Source organism: Onychomys torridus, chromosome 2 (genome assembly GCF_903995425.1).
Source record: "Onychomys torridus chromosome 2, mOncTor1.1, whole genome shotgun sequence".
In the NCBI taxonomy this organism is placed as follows: domain Eukaryota; kingdom Metazoa; phylum Chordata; class Mammalia; order Rodentia; family Cricetidae; genus Onychomys; species Onychomys torridus.
The window spans coordinates 17,040,296-17,060,952 of record NC_050444.1 but is presented as its reverse complement, the minus strand read 5'-3'; the positions used below and the strand labels follow the sequence as shown (position 1 = coordinate 17,060,952).

The window sequence follows — 20,657 nt, the reverse complement described above, 5'->3', positions numbered from 1 at the left end:
GATTCAGAGAAAGCATAGAAACTGTGCGCTGCTGGACAGCTTGAAGGGAAGAGTGCTATGTTAGGAAAAAGGAAGGCAGGATAATTGGCCTGTGTCTAATTAGTGGGTTCAAATCTCCTCTCTGTATATCCACTGAACTCAAGTGATATTGTAGAAAAACAAGAAATTTGTATGCGGACATCATTCACGGTCTCTGGCCCATAGCTCCTAAATGTCCTGAGAGGTGGTATCCAGAGGCCTGTCTTTTGCTTTTCTTAGTAAGCCCCTTTCAACCATACTAGTGTTTGTGCAAAAGAATGTTTCTTAGAAAATGGGGACCAGATAGCAATGGAACCTCCCTGTGATGAGATTAGAACTTTTACCTCTGCAGCTCATCATCCTGGTTGGGGAAAGATTAGATGTTGAATTAATCACTAGTTGTCAGGATGTCATTTGTCATGCCTAGAGATAAGGCCTCCCTTAAAACCCTAAATTGAAGTTCTGGATTGGTGAGCACATGGGGCTTCTGTGCCTTCCATTCCTGCTTTGGAATTCACTACTTATAATTGGCATCTGAAGTAAAGGGATTAAGTCCTCCTTTCATGGATTCAGACTAGCTTCTCATGGCTAGAACCATAGCTGAATTGCAGAACATCAGTTGTGTCCAGAGTGTAGGAGACTTAGTCAGTGGGAGAAAAGCTCCTGGGAATCAGTAAAGAGGAAAGGGGACCAGAGAAGATTAGGAGCTAAGTTTGGGGGATAATGCCCACTAGTATTAAAGAAGAAAAATTTAGCCTTAAGCCCTCAGAGAAATTGCCTCGTTCTTTTATGAGAGTCTCATGTCGCCTACTTTGTCCTCAAACTCATTATGTAGCCAGAATATGATTAAACTCTTGATGCCCTCCCCTCCTGCCTACACTCCCCAAATGCAAGGAACATATGCAGGCACCGTAGAGTTGACTTCCTTGGAAAACATTCTTTCACTGAACATGAAGAAATAAATTTTCCTTCCTTCTCAGTCTCAGACTAATTAATACATTGCTTTTATAAGCTAGTAGGTAAAGTGTTTGGTATTTGTGAAAATGCCCCCATCAGTCTGAAAGTGTTTCTCTAGATCCCTTTAGCTTGGTTTAAGTTATAACAATCAATAACAGCCAAATTTAATATCTATTGTCTTCCTAGATTTTTGTGATATAAAGTCTTAGAGCTGTTTTTAAAGTCAGGAAAGTCAGAGACACTCACTGTCAGAAGCCTAGCTTGTCTTCAGAGGGAAACCACGGCAACGTCATTTTACTGGAACTCTCTATAAGCAGCAACTCCAGGCCCTTTAGGTACCCAACATTGGTGAGCAGAGTGATATACAACTCCATTTTCTACCTGAGCTCCTTGGAAAGGGGAAGGCACAGAAATGTTTTGCGAGGTGGGATAAGACATAAAGACTATAATCACCTCATACTGTTATCCTCTTCCCCTGTCATATGTATAATTTACCAGTTAGAAATAGAATGGCGTAGGCCTTGTTATACCAGCCCCTCTTAATGAGAGGCAACTGTTCTATAAGGTTAAGAGTAAAGACAAGGCTGTCACATGACAATTGACTAAGAATTCTCACCTTCTATGACCGCTAAGGCATAATTTTCTTTGTATCCTTTGGAAAAAGCTACCACTCAGGGTAGAGAACGTGGGGAAGTATTCCTTCTGCTGAAGGTGACTTCATCCCATGGATGTCATACCATGCACACCCACTATCTGTTCTGGTAGATAGGTCAACTACATGATGATGAAATGGAGATACCAATGGCAATAGGAAATAGAAACTTCAGGTAATAGTCTTAGAAATCTTAGCAACATAGGACATTTTTAGGGCAAACCAGTGAGTCAGATCCCTCATGAGTTAGTAGTATATAGGCTGCTAAAGAAACATATTGTTCAGCATATGTATGCAGACATATGTACTTCTGTTTTTATATAAAGCACAACCCAAAGGTATCTTAAGCAGATAAAGTAAAATTCTATTTAACATTATAAATAAAGATATATGTAAAGTCTACAATGTGAGATTTTCTTCAGCCCTTCTCCTCCATCCCACATACAAAATTCAAGCTATCATGAAAAGCCCATGAGAAAAGTGAAGCAAATACAACGTATCTTGATTTCCTGCAATAACTCCCCTCCCATTCATTTATAAGTAACATTTTTTTTTGTGGTTTTTAGCTTAACTTTGTGTTTCAATTCTGTCGCTGTGACCTTGCCTAATAACATCAAAATTTATATAAGAAATTCAGTTCCCCCTTGTGTCTATCTCAAAGTCTTGAATGAATTTTGATACAAACATGTTATCAGTTTTAAAAAAGATTGAAAGGGGAAATTCATTTCTTGCTTAGATTGTCTTTCTCTGTCATGCTGAACAGCTTTTTCTGGAACATTTCTACTTGACTTTCTTGTACTGTCTGCCTGATGACAAAGACTGAACACTCAAATGGAAACTGTTATTTTGCAATAAGCCTTGAAGATTAGATTTTTGAAATATTAGGAAAAATAGAGATCTAGCATTTTATGAGGTATGCCAGGCTCAGAATTATGCGTGACAATTTTTTATCACGTTAAAAGGTATTTAAGTGCTCCTAACACATAATTTTCCTACTCACCAAAGCAACTTTTTTATTTCCCTGAGTTCTTTTTTATTTTTTGAAAAGATTTGAACATTCCCAGTCATAGCAAATTAGTGCAATTTTCTCGAGCTTTGTGTATAGTCACAAAACTGTATATGAGTTTTCTGAAATTTAATTCTTAGACTCACTCACTTTGTTCAACCTTCTTATTAGTGAAACATTTCATGATATTAATGCTGATGATGTTGTGCAATAACATGAAATGGTAAAAAGATAGATGAATATTAATATGATAAATGCTTTCCTGATTTTTTTTTTTTTTTTGGTCTTTAAGAACTAGTGTTACATGCTTTTTTTTTTTTTTTTGTTAAAATTGTGCTTCTTAAATATCTATTCAGTTTACAAAATTAAACAGTGGAGACTTGACTTATTCATGACAGTCCCCCAAACAGGAACAGGTTTTTATGCCATAGTGTAGTAGCACAAACCAATTTCTTAAACATAATTTAGATCAGGAGTATTTAAAGCCAAGTGAACTGCTGCAGCTACCCATGTGGGTGCCACCCAAGGCAGAGGCCATGGGCTGACGTCAACTCACAAACTGTTATTTGTCTACATGGAAACAAGCAAAGAGCCTAAGAGCTCTGTGAAAAATCTTGTAGCAATTTGTCACTCCCATGATGTCCAAGTACATGATCTAGTCATTCATTTTTATAGTGTTCTACAAAGATATCTACCTGGCTGAATTGGAAATGTAAGCATTTCACCAGAGAGCATGGACAGCTCTCCTCATGAGCTGTGTGAAACTTCTGAAGAGTTCCGGGAGGGGGGACAGGGGAAGGGGGTGCTGGTAGATGAGCTGGTGGAGGAGACATGAAGAAGCAAGGAAGGGAGAGACAGCCAGACCTTAAACACTAAGCAACAGATAAAGCTAAACAAACAGAAGACCCCAAACTAACATTCCTAGGAAAGATTAACTTACCTGTTAGTCGTTTCCAGTGGTTACGAATGTTCAGTTTTTGTCAGTCTTCTTTTAGATACAGATAATAGAACACCAACTCTAAATACCTTGGACAGGAGAAAGAAGTTTGAGTGAGGGATGGTGGTGAATGATTTCCTGGACTCAACAACAGGTTCAGAGAATCTGAGTCACCATGTTGCCATTCTTGTGTATGCACTTCTTTTCTCAGCTTTCACATGGTCTTAGGATTCCTCTATTCAACCAGAAAGAGGCTTGTGGTGCACAGGGAGATTGATTTTATACAGTGTGAAGTTAATATCCCACCTCAGCAACTTTAACGATCCTCCTCTGACAGCCATATAAAGTCCTAAAGGCATAGTCAGTGGACTAGTACTGTGTAAAGTTCTCAATCTGGGACCATTCGTCACATCTAAGGAGACAGAAGACTTTGGTGCATGTGCCTGTGACTAGGGTCTGTTGGGCTGAAGTAGGGTAAATATGGAGTTATGTGATGATAAATATTAATTCTTATTTAATTGGATTGAGAAATGCCTAGTAGGAGATACAGTTCAGTTGATAGAGTATTTGTCTAGCAAACATAAACCCTGGATTCAATCCCCAGACATGGTGTACTCAGCCATCTCTAAAGGTTGAAGCAGATATATCAGGAGAAGTTGATGGTCATCTCAGCTGCAGAGTGAATTCAGGGATAGCCTGGCACACAGGAGGCACTGCCTTTGGTGGTACATGCCTTTAATCCCAGCACTTGAGATGCAGAAACAGGTAGATCTCTAGTTCGAGGCCAGCCTGGTCTCCAGAGTGAGTTCCAGGACAGCCAAGCTACACAGAGAAACCCTGTCTCAAAAACAAACAAACAAACAAACAAAAATGCCTAAGCAATTAGTAAAACACACTCACGGGCATTTCTATAGAGCATCAACTAATTGAAGGTGAGCTACTGTGACTGGGGGTGGGATCATCCCTTGTGCTGGTGGCCAGGATGCAATAAAAGGAAATGAAAGAAAAGCTTGTTAATGCCAGTGTTTACTCTTTGCCCCTACCTCGCTGTGCTATGAGCTTCTATGCTTTACCTTGCTAGTGTGGTCTGAATGTAAAATGCCCCTGTGGGTTCATGCACTGAACACTTGTTCCCCAGCTAACAGTGGGGTCTGAAGGGCCAGTAGGAGGCGGGCTCTCATGAAAGAAGCAGGGATACTGGGAACATACCTTGGTTTTTAAAGCACAGCCTCTGCTTCCTGGCTGTGGATGACCAATGATCAGTCAGCCTCTCATTTTCATCCCCATGCTTTCCTGCCTGTCTCCATGTCCTGATGCAGTGATGAATATATCCTTCCACACTGTCAGCCAATGTAAGCCTTTCATCCTTTACGTTACTTCTTGCCAGGTATTTTATCAACGAGAAAAGTGACTAATACACAAGCTTTCCCACTGTGATGGGTTGACATCTCTGAGCCAACACAAATCTTCCCTCTTTTTAAGTTGTCTATAGCAGGCATCCTGTCAAGGTGGCAAGAAAATTAGCTAAGTCAGGGTATATAAGCAGCAGCCCCTCCTGGAATATATAGTTGAGTGCAAGTTTCCCAAAGACCAGGAAAGTGAGTTCCAGAATAGATGGGTTAAGTAGAAGTAGTAAGAGATGCTTGCTGTATCTTACAGACGAGTCTTTCCAGTTGAAAACCATGATGTACGGGAAGTGGCAGGAGGAGGTGGAAGAGATAATAAAGGAGACAGTCAGAAAATGAAAAGGGGAGTTGAGGTCCCCAGAGAGTCTGGAAGCTGATACAGGTTGGATGTGGGAGGTGTTGCGCACCATCGCAAAAGCAGTGAAACAGAACAGAAAAGAGAAGTGGAGAGTGGGTGGAGAGCTGCCTATTACGTGTCCTCTAAGACATCAGCCATGGGACAGCTTTGTCGGTCTGAAAGGCAATAACTGTCAATCAGCCAATTAGAGCTCAAGACTCCTCAAGCAGCAAGAGTCCAGTGCTAAGCCTCAGCTTGTCAGTTATGGTATGCTTCAGCACTTGGACAACACACTTTAACAAGACTAGTGCCTGGCGATTTTTTATTACCTCTTTCTCTTCACTTCCTCTTCAGTTTGGTTAGCTTATTGCACAACTGTAAATTCAGACTGTTTTCTGTATGATTTTCTGGATGCAAACTAATATTCCAGAATATTAGTTGCCAGGCCCATTATACTGGCCCCATCAACAACTTTTAAATGACAGCCAAGATACAATTTTTCACACTGTGCTTAGAAGGCTGTTCAAAAATCATAGTCTTTAAGAAAACTGTCTTGAGTTCTTTTTTGAATGTTTTAAAGGTAGGGTCTAAAGTCTGTTTGTGAATAATTGCTAAGTTGAGAAAACTCGCTGATGTTCTGAGAATAAGTTAGTGAGACAGGAACCGTGCAGTCTGACAGGTGGGACTTGTGGTTCGGGGTGCCTAGCTTTTTAGAGCATCTAACTTGGACCAAGGAAAAGAGACACTGAACTCAACTGCACCTGTTGACATCCATCACGGTTGCTTAAATTGTGACCCCCGAATCAGTAGCACAATTGTGGGAAGCTTGAGCTAAAAAACGGTGGGGGAAGTTCTAGGCATAGGGTCCAGGAAACTACATTTTAGGAAGCTTTTCGAGTGACTCTAACATTAAAAGAAGTTTAGAAGGAGGGGGATGTGTAGTAGTTGAATATTCAAGTGAAGAAGCCCAGAAGGTGGCTGCACAAACTACACCAGAGTCTGAGTGAGAAAACAGAATCCAAGGCCAAGGAAGTAAGTTATTCCTGGCAATGACACCTGAGGAAATGAATATAATATGTAAGCCTGAGGCAAAAAAAAAAGATGCGGAGGGACAGTAACAGATGTCCTCAGTCCTCTAGAGAACATTCAGGAAAGCCAGGTTTCTCCATCAGTTGCAGAGGTTGCTTTAAGAAAGCAATGCCAAATGGTCTGTTGACACTGGGAGTAACCTTTTAAACATTCAGGTCTCTCGCCCTGCTGGATGTAATTGAGTTCTCTATGAAGCTGAACAAAGGAGTAGCAGAGTGTATTTCTGTGTATATAATTATTGGGCTTAGATTAACAGAGTATATAATTATAGCAAATTTAAGCCCTGCTTGCAGAGCAAGGAATATTTTTTGTGGATTATGTTCAGTGTTTGAGAAATGCTTTGCTTGCTTTGTGAGAGTTTTGAAAGGTGAAGACTGGTAACAAAACCTCACTTCGTCAGGCTGCAGAAAAAGTCCCTACACACACCTTGAGTCTGTAGGGGTTTGGCCCGGGAATTTGTATTTCTGAATTCCCCAGGCAGTTCCTAGGTTCAGTTAGATTGAGCAACCTCTAAACTAAAAACCAGGCTGGAGCATAAACCTATTAGATTTCTGCCCTAAGAAAAACAAATTCAGAAAGAAAATTGCCTCCCACTCTCCAGGCCATTCTTTGGTTTCTGCTGTGGCCTCTCCCCTCGCCTTGCCTTTCCTCATTTTTCAGATTATAATTCTAGGCTTTTGCGAATGCAACTGCACTCCTCTCTTGGTGCCCTCCGCCCTCAGTCTCTTTAGTCACACCTTATTTCCTGTTTTTGTTAGCTTTAGAAAGGCAGGCACCTTTCAGGGCCAACTTTATCAGTGTAACTGCAAAGAGCCCTACTCCTTATTTTCAGAAGCTCTTTATGTTGCAAGCTAAGTACACCCGGAGACATGCCTGTCCAGTATTTGCAAAATGCATCCCATGCGTAACCCCCATGTGTGTCCCAAAATGTGTCTACTATCTCTACTTTCTTAAATGATGACTTTAAACTGGGCAATCTCAATCCCTACATGAGTGAATATAAGCTCCCTGGAAAAAAAAAAAAAAAAAAATCCTCATGTTCCCTTTGTTTGGAGATAAGCCTGGAGAATATATCTTTCTTTACTCCACTCTTTTGTATTATCTATGTCCTTGTTTGGGGTCTGTCCTCATCTGGGTTGAAGACACTGTATTCATTGGTTATACTTTCATGCCTCCTTTCTCAGAGTCATAGTTCTGTTATTTCCAAGGCTCCAGATTTCAGAGAAGGATGATAAATAAGTCTTGTTCTGAATGTTACCAAAAGCCCTAAGTGTGAATTGCAAGCTGGACCTCTCCAGACCTTCCTGTACTTTCTCTTTCGTGTCTGAGTTTATGGCTTTCTACTCCTTGTCTTCTGAACTGGTTCCTCCTGGCTGCTCTTCTCATCATCTCGTTCCTTTGTAGTCCCTCTCCCTCCATTTGTGCCTGAAATGATGGATCCAATTCAAAAACCATCATTTAGATCTCTGTAGAGTTCTACAGAGCAATAAGAGTCTCTGCAGAGTGGAAGTTACTCTGTTCAGTGTATTTTTTGTATTTTCAATGAATGGTGCTTAGTCCTTGCTGTGGTGTGGCATAGAGCCCCACCAGGAAGACAAAATTGAAGAACTTCCTAGTCTTTCCTTTGTAAGTCTAAAAAGTGGTGCATTTGCATGAAGAGTCCCAGTGAATGTTATAAAGAACTCCTCAGCTCCTCACCTCTTTCGTTACTGTAGCTGACTATTCTGTATGCAGCTGACTCCAGGTGCCTAGCCTGGAGTCCAGATTCCCACAGGAGAAGACAGAGCTCTCAAGTTAGATGTGCATGGGTTTGAATACAGGCCACACCATTCACTCATTGGATAGGATGGGTATTTCTAACAAGAAACTTAGCATCACTTGTACAATGAGAAAGTAACAGGTAAGTCATAGAGTCCTTATATAGAGTGAAGTGCCCTGGAAGGTGCTCAAGGGGTATATAGCTCCTGCTCAGTACTCAATGCATGTTAGCAGTGGTTTACCAGCTCTATCTGTTTGCATTTCTCACCATAATGCAGTGTAGTAACACCTAACTTTTAAACTAGCTCTTGAGTTCATGGAGTGCCCAAAGGACAGTGAAGAGGCACAGAGACCAAAACATGATGCTATTTGATGTGCATGGCTACTTGAACCCCACACATGATATTAGAACAGGCTTTAAGAGTTTTCTAGCGCTACTGTGGAAAATGTCACAAACAGAGTAGCTGAAAACAATAGGAATTTATTCTGTGACAGTTCTGAAGTCCAGCATACAGGCTCAGCAAGACCTTGCTCTCTCCAGTCTTAAGTGGGGACGCTTTCCTTGTTTCTCTCAGCTTCTTGTGGTAGCTGGCAAATGCTGGCATTTCTTGGCTTGTGGAAGAGCAGTTCCAATCTCTGCCTGACTCCACAAGCCTTCTCTGTGTCTATGTCTCAATATCCAAAGTTTTCTTCCTTTTCTCATCTAAAGAGGAAGCCACTTAGTGTAGTTAGAGTTTTCCTGCCTGGCCCACAGCCAGGACAAATCTCTCTCACCCGCCAGGCCCATAGATGCTCAGAACCAACCAAGTAAACATATAGAAACTTATATTGCTTACAAACTGTATGGCCATGGCAGGCTTCTTGTTATCTACTTCTTCTATCTTAAATTAACCCATTTCTGTTAGTCTATACTTTGCCACATGGCTTGTGGCTTACCGGTGTCTTTACGTGTTGCTTCTCATGGCAGCGGCTGGCAGTGTCTCTCCCCGAGCCTTCCACTTCCCAGAATTCTCTTCTCTCTTGTCTCACCTATACTTCCTGCCTGGCCACTGGGCAAACAGCATTTTATTTATACAGAGCGATATCCACAGCAACTGAGCACACACACTAATGCAATATAACCCCTATCTTAATTTGCTTGTGTCTACACAGACCTTATTTCACATACTGAATATGACACAAGTATTTTGAGGACACAAAGCAGCTTACTACAAGGCACAGAGGAAATAATTAGGATGTTATGGCTGAGTGAATCAATAACTTGAAGTTCAAGAAAAAAGAAATGTGCCTTTTCTAACTCTCACTCATCTCCCATATACGTGGTGTGTTAATGTGCAAAAAACAATCTATTCGTTTGGCTATTTGTCCCTGTGCTTTTTCCAATCTTGGTCTCAACAATTCACACTCTTACAGTCCCTCCTCTTTCTCCACAATTGGACTCCTGGAGCTCCACCTGGGGCCTGGCTGAGGATCTCTGCATCCGCTTCCATCAGTTATTGGATGAGAGTTCCAGCAAAACTGTTAGGGTGTTTGGCCATCTGATCACCAGACTAGGTCAGATCAGGCTTTCTCTCGACCATTGCCAGCAGTCTACAGAGGTTGTATCATTGTGGATTTTGGGGGACCTCTCCAGCACTCTGCCTATTCCTGTTCTCATGTGGTCTTCATTTATCATGGTCTGTTATTCCTCATTCTCCCTTTCTGTTCTTGATCCAGCTGGGATCTCCTGCTCCCCTAACCAAAGGCTGTGGAGCCCCCAGCTGGATCAGGCCGTCTGGATAAGTGAGACAATTGAATAGCTTGAACTGTTTGGGAGGCATCCAGGCAGTGGGACCAGGACCTGTCCTTAGTGCATGAGCTGGCTGTTTGGAACCTTGGGCTTACACAGGGACACTTTGCTCAGCCTGGAAGGAGGGGACTGGACCTGCCTGTACTGAATCCACCAGGTTTAAATGAATCCCCAGGGGAGTCTTGGCCCTGGAGGAGATGGGAATGGAGGGGAGGGGTTGGGGGGAAAGTAGGGGTGGGAGCGGGACGGGGGAGGACAGGGGAACCCATGGCTGATGTGTAAAATTAAAACACAAATATAATAATAATAAAATCTAATTTTAATTAGCTTCAATGTTAAGAGAGTTCAAATTCTTACATGAACCTGGGCTTTAAAGATTTTAGCAAAGATACATAGGATATGGACATTGTAGTTTTGGAAAGGAGCCTATAAAGAAATGAATATAATCAGAAACAGCAAAGGAGGGGTTTAGAATGGTGATCTTTCAATGGGAAAGTTACAATCCATTGGTAGTATTTTTGAGCTGAAATGCAGGTAAATCTGTAGGAAAATACCTAAGAGAGATAATAAGAAGGTTGATCTGAATATAAAATTGTTCTGAGACGTAACCTAAGCTGAGAGTTGGGGATCTTGAGTTACCAGCCATGGTGCCCTGGTATTCTCTCTTTTGCTGAGTGGCAAACACACTTCTTAAGACAGAAATTTGGTTTCATCAGAGTTTGGAGAGCACAACACAGCACAGTAGAGTACAGCTTCCAAGGCCTTTGGGGTTGGATGTGAATGCTGTTAAATGTTGCCCACTATGTCACTGTTTCTTATACACAAAATGTCAAATGGTGGAGTTTTAAAATTGAGTGTTGGGTCAAAATGAACAGACTAAATGCAATCTATACTAAGCAAACTCATAGGCAGTTGCATTGTGTGTGCAGAGAAACTAAGAATCTCACCTGTTAACCTTAACACCTCACTTTTCCTGATTTCTTTCAGATCAACCACAAAATTTATCATTTCCATTAAGAGGGAAATGTAATGACTATAGACAATGTTATTTTAGAAAGGTAAAAGGAAGAAACAAACCTCCCTAATGTCCTATCACCCAAGAGCAGTGTGGGTTCACTATCACCATATTCATTCACTTCTTCCAAATAATTTTCGACCAATATGTATGTATATAGCCAATTTACTTCTGGTTTGATATTTGTATAATTTTTGAATATATATAGTTTTTCCATGACATTGAGAACTCCAGTTACATTTAGCGACTCTATGATAACACACAATTCACACAGCTACTCATCTAGGGCACATTTGCTTTCTTTGTCTTTATTTTCATTATTGCCAATCAGATGGCTATGGGTAGCTTTGTGTTTGGTTTCTATTTCTTTCTGGCAGCAAGATGAGAAGGGGCTCTTCTGTTAATACCCTCCTGTTCTGTTTCTGTAGCGACATGAACTGTTTATAACCAGAATTCATTCTTCTCATCTGGCTTTCTCTCTCTGACCCTGACCCTCTCTCTCCTTTATTTTAATATGATGCCATTGGTAAAATACTATTGGACTTTTTGCTATAAACATGTAAAGAAGCAGGAAGATCCTGCATATTACCAGATACACTCTGGACTCTTCTGTAGCTGATGTGTCCTTTAAAATCTTGCCTTACTACAGGATGTAATGGATCACAGTCTGAAATGAGTCCCACTATAAGTTATCTATGTAAGCCTGCTGTAAAGAGAACTATAGCTTCCTACCCACTAACAGCATGGCACAAAAACAACTGAATACAAGCATGCTGGAGCCACGAACACTTGACAAGCATCATTTTGTAGTAATGAATGAGCAGGGCTCTTGTATTCATTCTTCCTAGCTGTTCTACTTTATGCTGTATTTCAATTTAATTTTCAATAATAAATTGGAGCTGTTTATTCTTTTGGAAATTCAAAATAAATCTCATCATGAACCTGTGGACCATTGGAGAGAACAAGTACAAAGCCAGTGCCCTTTAACGTCCATTTCAAGTCTGCAGTTCTATAAAAACAGTAAGACTTAGAAAAAAACTTATCTTACAGTGATGCTACAAAATGCCTGCATGATCTAACCCTGAATCCTATGTGTTTAAAATATTTTGTTGGTTTCTCTTCAAAAACCTTTCACAAGTACCAGCTTTTTCCCACCCATCTCCTCATCTCTACCTATCACTAGTGGGGAGAATCGCTACTGACCTCCCTCCCTTATTAGTTAATATAGGGGGAGTGGAGTCCTGGGGAGTGGTATCGAGAACTATATCTAAAAAATACTGTATTATTAGATTATAAGCCAAATATAGATTTATATACATACTTGTTTGTATGTTCTTTAAGTATACACAAAAATAAAGTAAAGGTCAGTATTAAATGTAAATACAACGATATCCTCTTGCCCCACCCCATGAATAAGGCTCCATACACACGGGGTTGTGTACTCCACCCACATCAGTGAGCCCTGGATACTTTGCTAACCTGCTTTCCTTCTACCACTACCTAATTGAAACTGATTTGCCAATATAACCTAGTCAAACTGTAATCTAGTCAAGCTGTAATCCAGTCAAGATGTAACCTAGTCAAGATGTAATCTAGTCAAGCTGTAATCTAGTCAACCTGCAATCTAGTCAAGCTGTAATCTAGTCAACCTGCAATCTAGTCAACATGTAATCTAGTCAAGCTGTAAACTAGTCAAACTGTAACCTAGTCAAGCTGTAATCTAATCAAGCTATAATCTAGTCAAACTGTAATCTAGTCAAGCTGTAATCTAATCAAGCTATAATCTAGTCAAACTGTAATCTAGTCAAGCTGTAATCTAATCAAGTGGCTCACCTTTAGATTTTTCTGTGATTCCAAATTGATAAGAAAGCAGAAAGAAACTTCATACATTGTTGTGTTAGGCCTTCTATTTGTTCAGCTCCATTTCCTCACTGATGACCTACATTTCAGTCAAAGGAATAGCTTAGTTCCCTGAAATTGAATGAATTCCTAGCCACATTTTTAACTTCTATTGAAAAAATTATCTTTAATAAGAATATCCCTTGTTCATCTACTTTTTCTACTCACATTTAACCTTTGAACTTTAGCTTAATTGTATTACCCTGAGAAATAGACACACTTTGATCCCTGAGAAAAGTTCTCCAGTTCTCTGACATCAACTGATTTATTATAATTTATTTTATATATGAGTTTACCTCTTTTTGTGTATGTTTGAGACAAGGTATCACTATGTAGTTCTAACTGTCCTAGAACTCTCTGTGTATACCAGGCTGGCCTTGAATGCATAGAGATCTGGCTGCCTGTGGCTCCCAAGTGGTGGGATTAAAGGCAAGTGCCACTGTGTCTAGCTTCTGGGTCTACTTTTGAACTGACCTCCAACAAAGTAGGAATTTAATATATTCATTTTGATATATATTGCAGCCTCAGGTATTAATGGCAGTTAGAATAATATCTAATATGTAGCAATACATGTCTTTGCAATAAACGAATAATGAGGAGCCCACACCAAAACTAATACAACAGACCTTACATATTCTGTTTAGTGGCAAATCTATTTACAAAACCATGCATTGAAGTATCAAAATATTCAAATAAAAGATGGAATATTTGGTGTCATATAATGAAATTTTGAGTTTAGTTACATTACAAAGAATGATAGGACTGGTGATGGAATGCTATTACAGTGTCTCTCATGTCTGGCAATCCTTCCTATGACTTACAGGAAGACTTGTCTATGTAGGTGCATGTTGAACTTTGACATGTGACAAGTGGAAGTTCTAAGATTTTTCAAATTCATGTTTCTAGCTGATCCTCATATACTTTAGATCTTTAAGAAGTATGTTTCTAGTCCTTGTATTTTAATTTTTTAAAAATAGGAATTATAGTTAAATTCTTATTTACCATTGTTAATATTGTATGCTTCTCCTTTCTCTCAAAATGTGATTAGTTATAACAATTCATTGACTAATACTGAAGTATATTTTCACTCCTGTACCATACACTTCTTGGCCCATGGCCATGGCATTATTCTCTTGATAATCACATTAGTTCATCCCAGTATTTTGAATTTTCCTTCATAATTGTAATGATTTTCTATTGTTTACATCTGAATTTTGAGCCATGTAACTATTACATCTTAGAAATCACTTGAAATAAGTATTGAAGCAAACTTGTCTCAGAAGTATGTCAGCTTTAGTTCTGTTAAGCCAGCAGTTGTGATGCTTTTATTAAAAGACCAACTTTGCCCCAGTGACCCCAGATTCCTGTGCCCAGTCCACTTGAACACTGAAACAGCCTTTTGAGCCAGAGACAATAAGACTCATTGGGGTGAAGTACCCAAGATCACTGTGGAGTTAAGGTTTGGACTCAAGTGTTCTGGCCCCAGAGCTCATGTTCTTTGCTATTGTGTATTATTTTTCCAGTATGTGGAAAGGAAAATCACAAATACAGAATTATTTGTTCAAGACAGACTCTGATATAATCATTACTAATAATGTGCATGTACTCAACAATGTAGAATGGCTAAGAGAACTATCCTAACTACATGCCTTTTTTAAACAATTATGGGGAGTGGAGAATAACTGTATTTAAATGTTTTGAAACTTAAATGAAGGTCTATGGATGGACCCATGGAAGATCATTGTATCGTGTGAGGTAACTGACTAATACTGAAGTATATTTTCATTTCTGTGCCACAGGTCATGGCCATGCATTATTCTTCTGACAGTAATATATTTATATTTATTAACATTTTATCCCAATATTTTGAATTTATCAGTCTTCAGCTCTGGAAAAAAAAGATAAGTGAAAAAACATTAACAAAAAATAACATCTTTTTTTTCTCTCTTTTCAGCAATCTTGACACAGAAGAACTGTGTGGTGAGTATCTTTAAGACCAACCAAACTGTTGTTGATTTGATTCAGAAAAGGGATAATGTAAGGAGATAGACTTCTCATACCTTGACGTTAAAAGTCCAGAAGTAAAGCAAAGCATCTGGCAGAGTAGTTGGGGTCTTCTTGTCCTGGAATTTGGCCCCAGTGTGTATATTACTTAAACAGTTGGGCCTAGTTAATTTGTTCATGAAAAGAGAATTGGGGTTGTGGAATAGTTTTAGAGAAACGAATTCTGCACTAGCTAAATACAGCCTCTCCATTTGCTTCATAACCAACATGCAGCCTTTCCAAAGCTGTATCCTTGAAATATAAAAATAACTTTTTTCCATATCTGTGCAATTATTCTAGAAACTTAAATGCCTTTTTGAAAAATGTACAAGTGCAGAGAAAGAAATATTTTCAAATGCCTAGTCTTCATTTATTTCTGTTATTTTTGTGGCTGGGAACAGAGGACAGAGATTAAAAATGTAGAAAAGTAAATAATCTGAAATTTATCCTTTGTTATGAAAATGGAACATTATGAAACTACTAAACTTGAAACAAATATATATGTCTCTGCATATGGGAAGATTTGGTATTTTTCATTTTGAGACGAATGTGTCAAATACCACTTTTGCTCAAGTATGATTTTATCATCTAGGCAGCCTGAAATATTTAGGTAGCTGGAAGAAAGGTCTTCTAACACTTCTCATTGAAATCACAAATATTTCTCAGTACTGTAGACTTCTTACAATTTTAGAGCTCACCACAGTCATCCAAAAGGACACTTTCTGGCATTGAAGACTGCTGACCTTCCAGCAGATCAACACAGAGATTTTGCCAGGATGATGTGTCACAAGGCTGTGTGAAGGCAGCAACTGAACAAAGCAATGATGACCACTGACCAGGAGCTTTCAAATGTTTCAGTGGCCAGTAGACGCTATGCTTCCTGCACAATGCCTCTCTAGTTCAGGGACAAGCATCCAACTGAAGAAACAAGTTCCAGTGCAGAAGCCAGGCGTGTTGGTATCATGGGGGTTAGGTTTTTGGAGTTATGGGGAAATCCTGCCATACCTTCATACACAGTCACAGGTAGCTTTGGCTACACATGACAATTACTGGGTTAAACAGACAAAAGAGTTCACCTAGACCATGACACCAAAATATGTGATGAATGGCAAAGGCCACGAAGGTCAAGTTGCAATCCATTCTCATGGGTACACAACCCTTGTCAGAGAAGGTGAGATAATGGGAGGAACTGAGACAACCGCCTTGCTCATTTCATGAGGTTGGAGACCTGTGTCTCTCAGATGTTTAGGTGCAGCAGGCCGAATTAACAACTCTCTCCAATTGTTTAGAAAATCCCTTTGCCTGAGTAAGAAGAGCTAATTGGAGAAAAAAATAACTTATTAATATCTTTAAGACAAAACACATTTAGTGACTGTTGTCTGTTTGCTCTGTTGTCTGTCTGTCCTTAAGGAGTGTCATACAAATCTGTCTTCTCCTAAAGCTACTCAACTTTAAAGCCTAGCTGTGAGTCTTCACTTCATCATCCAAATAGAATTTGTTTTCTTTCCCTATAATAACGAGACTTCATTAGTCATCCACTCTGTATGTACTGGAGAATTTGAACGCTTCCCTGTCCCCCATAGTTTTAGGAAGGAAAGTGATTGAGCTTTAATTCAACCAGAATTTCTTTATATTTTTAAATACAGTTATTATATTCACAATCTTGTTATAATCCTCTTCTCTGCTGTAGAATATGCATTTTTATTTCTAGATTGCAGCTTCGTTTCAAATTATTATTTGAATATAAAATAAATATTTAAGTTGGATTTTAATCAGAGCCAAGGCTTCAGTGCCAGCAAGTGAAATATGTCGAGTCACATCTCATACAAGTTCCCTGTAGGCGTGGGAAGGGTGGGGTTTGATTGACAGAACAGAGATTTCATGCACTTTATCCTAGAAATCAATTACAGATTCTAGGCATCTCGATCTTAGCTTAATTAAGCTTTTGCTTCATTCATCAGTTAATTCAATTACGGACCTAAACTCAAAATCTATTAAAATATTACTTTAAAATATCTTTGCAGTCTAACTTATGAGAGTAATATGTAAATAATATTTTAATTAATGGCATTGCATTGTCTGAGTATATAAGCTGAATCACCATTGGTGAATGTGGATGGTACCATCAAGAGAGACAAGGGAATTTTGATTATGTATGGTTCTTCAAGGTGCATTTTTCTGTTAAGGTTTTTTTTGGACTGATCACTCATACTTATCAAACTCCCTTAGAATAATCTTTACTGAAATTTTGGATTTTATTCTGCAACTCAATCTTCCAAGTTGAATTTTAGGTCTGGTTTAAGAAGATCAAGTCAGAGCAAAAGGACTCATAGCTACTGCATCAGAGTAGGAAATAGTCTCAGAAAACATTCTCATGAATCTACATGACTTCCACGATGTGCACCTTGTTAGCACCTTGTAGATGAGGCAGAAAAAGCAACTAAGTGAGATGAGATATACGGTTTTATCTCATGTAACCTGAAGAACACAATCAGATAGAAATGTCCAGTAACGTCGCATCACAGAGTTAAACAAATGCAACATAAAAGAATGTAACACATCTTTGAATCATTAAAACAAACGTTCTACAGCATAAACAAATATAACACATCTTCAAATAATATTCTATAACACTCTTCTTTTCAAAATGTTTCACCTACCTGTTGCACATAGCCATCTTAATTTTAATTTTCATGTCAAACTTTGTAGAATCTGTAGGAAATGTTGATTTCTGGGCCTTAAACCCAAGATTCTGATTTAGCAGATGAGACTTTACTAATAATCTTCATTTGTAGCAAGTTCCCTAGATTCATGCTTCCCAAACTTAAATGTACCCATAAATCACCTCATATCTTATTAAAGCACATCTGTGAATCAGCAGGCCTGTGGGCCAGAGACAATGTGTTCTAACACGTTCCACAGAGAAGAAAATCAGTGAGGCTCCAGAGGACTCTGACACAGACAGTTGAGAACACTAACCTAAACTGAGGATAAAGGGAGAACACTAAGCAAGGGGTGTTCACAGCTCATCCAGCTTCCTCTCTCACTGTCGATCTTAGGACACCAAGCCTCACCACCTCGCTTAGCTTTCCAGCTCAAGCTGTTGTTCAGGGATGGCCTTGTAATTCCCTCCATGCTCAGAATCAATCATTGCTGTATCACTTACCATGTGATTGTTCCCTCTGTAACTATGTGGGGAGTCGAAATGAGCAGATGTGTAAATGAGGAAGGGGAAAAAAATGAATGAAACTCTGAGGGGGTTCCTATATGAAGCCTCTATACATAGTTTCCTCATATGCTGTACTGGCCTCTGCATGCATGTGCTAGCACACGTGATTTAAAATGGAAAGAAAACTGAATTTCTCTTCACCATGCTTTGCTAGCTAAGCCAAACGTCTTGACTATGAAAGGCATTTTTATTTTAAAAAGGTCAGCTCTGAACATATGTACATATAAGCAACACTAAATGGGCTCAAAATGTTACATAGGTACATGTGTGCATGTAACAATAATAATTTAGAAGAGGTAAAAAGTTTTGAAGTGAGAGGTGGGGATCCAGGAGGACTTGGAGGGAGAGGGAGAGTGGCATAGATTCAGTGTGTGTGTGACGTTCTTAAAAACCAATAAAGGAAAAAGGTGAGTGGGAAAAAAAGAGTGGCCTTAGCATTCATTTTATTTTATGAAAACTCCTGGGCTGTGTGTGTGTGTGTGTGTGTGTGTGTGTGTGTGTGTGTGTGTGAAGATCTAGCCTAGACTATCATGAATCACTCTACCAATTAAGCTCTATCCATAGTCCCTTTGTTTTTTTGTTTGTTTGGGTTTGTTTTGTTTTTCAGACAAAACACAGAGATCTCAATTTAAAAATTCAAGAATAGCAATAAAAAAAAAACTAAGCCAGTAAATATATATGATATTTTGTCTTGTTACTAATAAAGTATCTTTTAGAAAACTTGACTATTTTTAAATACAAAGCCAGGGAGAAAAATTCCATCAACTTTCTCATTTGCACATTGTAAAATACTTCACCTATTTGCGTTCACTGGTGAATCGGCTCTGGTCTGGGAGGAAGAGGTCTTCAAGCTGAGTCACACCCCAGACCTTCCAGAGCCGTCACTGCAGTTCCAAATGTTTTCTTTTGTGGGGAAGTCAAAAGTCTCTCAAATCAAATTACTTCACACTGATTAACTTTTCCAATTTTCTGCACATTAGATGTAATTTTTACTTCTTTCTGTTAGCTCCTTTATTCGATGTCTATACAATTTCAGCATCTGTGTTCACATCACCTGGCCTCATTCTTGTCTTCATTTCAATTTGAATAATCTCAAGTCTAAGGAGCCTTTATCACAATGAGTTTTCCTTATAGCATCCTGAAGTATATGCCTGCAAAGAATACAGAAAGATATATTTTACTTTAAATGTGCACGTGAATCCAGAATTACTTTTCACATATTTATGTTTAAAATAATATGTGTCAATACATATCAGCAATCTGATCAGGTCTTTACATTTTCGTTGCCACCATCTTGGTGCAAGCTATCGCTGGATTCCCAAATAATTAAAATAGCTCTGTGATGGGTCTTTTTAAATTGAAAATAGCTTCTTCTCTAGCGCCTTTGTGTAAAACCTCTAACACACTCAATTCTCTTGTATTTTCACAGTCTGAATTTTCACTACATGTAAAACTCCTGCATAGTCTTCTTTGAGGCTATGCATATACTGAAATAAAAATGAACAAACTTATCATTTCTTCATGTTTCTTTGCATATTTTGCTTATTTTAATTTAATATTGCTTCTATCTTGATATGAATCATTTTCCCATCTTATGAATATTCTACAGCAATATTAACTGCATATTGATTCATAAAGAATACTGTCCACATAGATTTTGTTTATTATAATCACTACACAGATAAAACAAATATTTTAGCAAATCCTATCAGAAAATTAATAGCATAACCAAGACTTAAAATGTTACTTTTCATTTATTTAATGAGTATTTGTTTATTTATTATTTCACTAATTCTTCCCTAAAAGAGTCTCTATAAAGGAAGAGTCACAGTGTTTTAGAGACTGCAGAATCAAGAATGTATTTTGCTTTAGGAAAAGTATTTCCTTTGTTTTTCATTTCTGTGTACATAGGCTGCATTATGGCAATGTCTGGAATGTTTGTGCTTTGCAGTTTTTTATTCTCAGAGGAGTTTATACATTGGGTATCACATTAGTCAACTGTCCAGTGTTTTTGAGACAAAGTCTTGTGTAATCCAGGCATGACTTGAAATTTCTATGTATCTGAGGATGACCTTGACTATCTGAGCCTGCTGTTTCCAATTTCTGAGTGCTAGGATTACAGACATGCACCACTACACATGGCTTATGTGGTACAGGGGATAGAAACCAGGGCTTTGTGCATATTGAACAAGCACACTAACCAGCTGTTTTAAATCTCCAGCCTCCACTTTTGTTAATACCAATCTCAACAAATGTTCTATCTGGAGTATTAGATTAACAAAAGGAGCTTTTATCAAACATATTACAGTATAACCCAAAATTAAGTTTGCATGTGAGTTGATATCATTCTAATATAATTTTTAAATATCATGATACATTACAGAAATATAATAATAAATATTAGTTTATCAATAGATGGTTCACAAGACTGGTAAGGGCTATTAGTTTTCTAGAACATAGTACATGAAAGTTCTGCTCTTTATAGTATATGAATGTTTTGTTAAGATCAGAGGTCTCTGATT

General features: G+C 38.7%; 1 protein-coding gene across 1 annotated transcript in view; it reads left to right on the top strand.

Annotated features, from left to right (window-relative positions):
* Necab1 (N-terminal EF-hand calcium binding protein 1) overlaps positions 1 to 20,657 on the top strand; it is a 152,222-nt gene that overhangs the window by 46,403 nt on the left and 85,162 nt on the right. Inside the window, exon 4 of the mRNA XM_036178394.1 lies at positions 14,818 to 14,843. Within this exon, the coding sequence (XP_036034287.1) occupies positions 14,818 to 14,843 (26 nt within the window). The remainder of the gene's footprint in view (positions 1 to 14,817; positions 14,844 to 20,657) is intronic.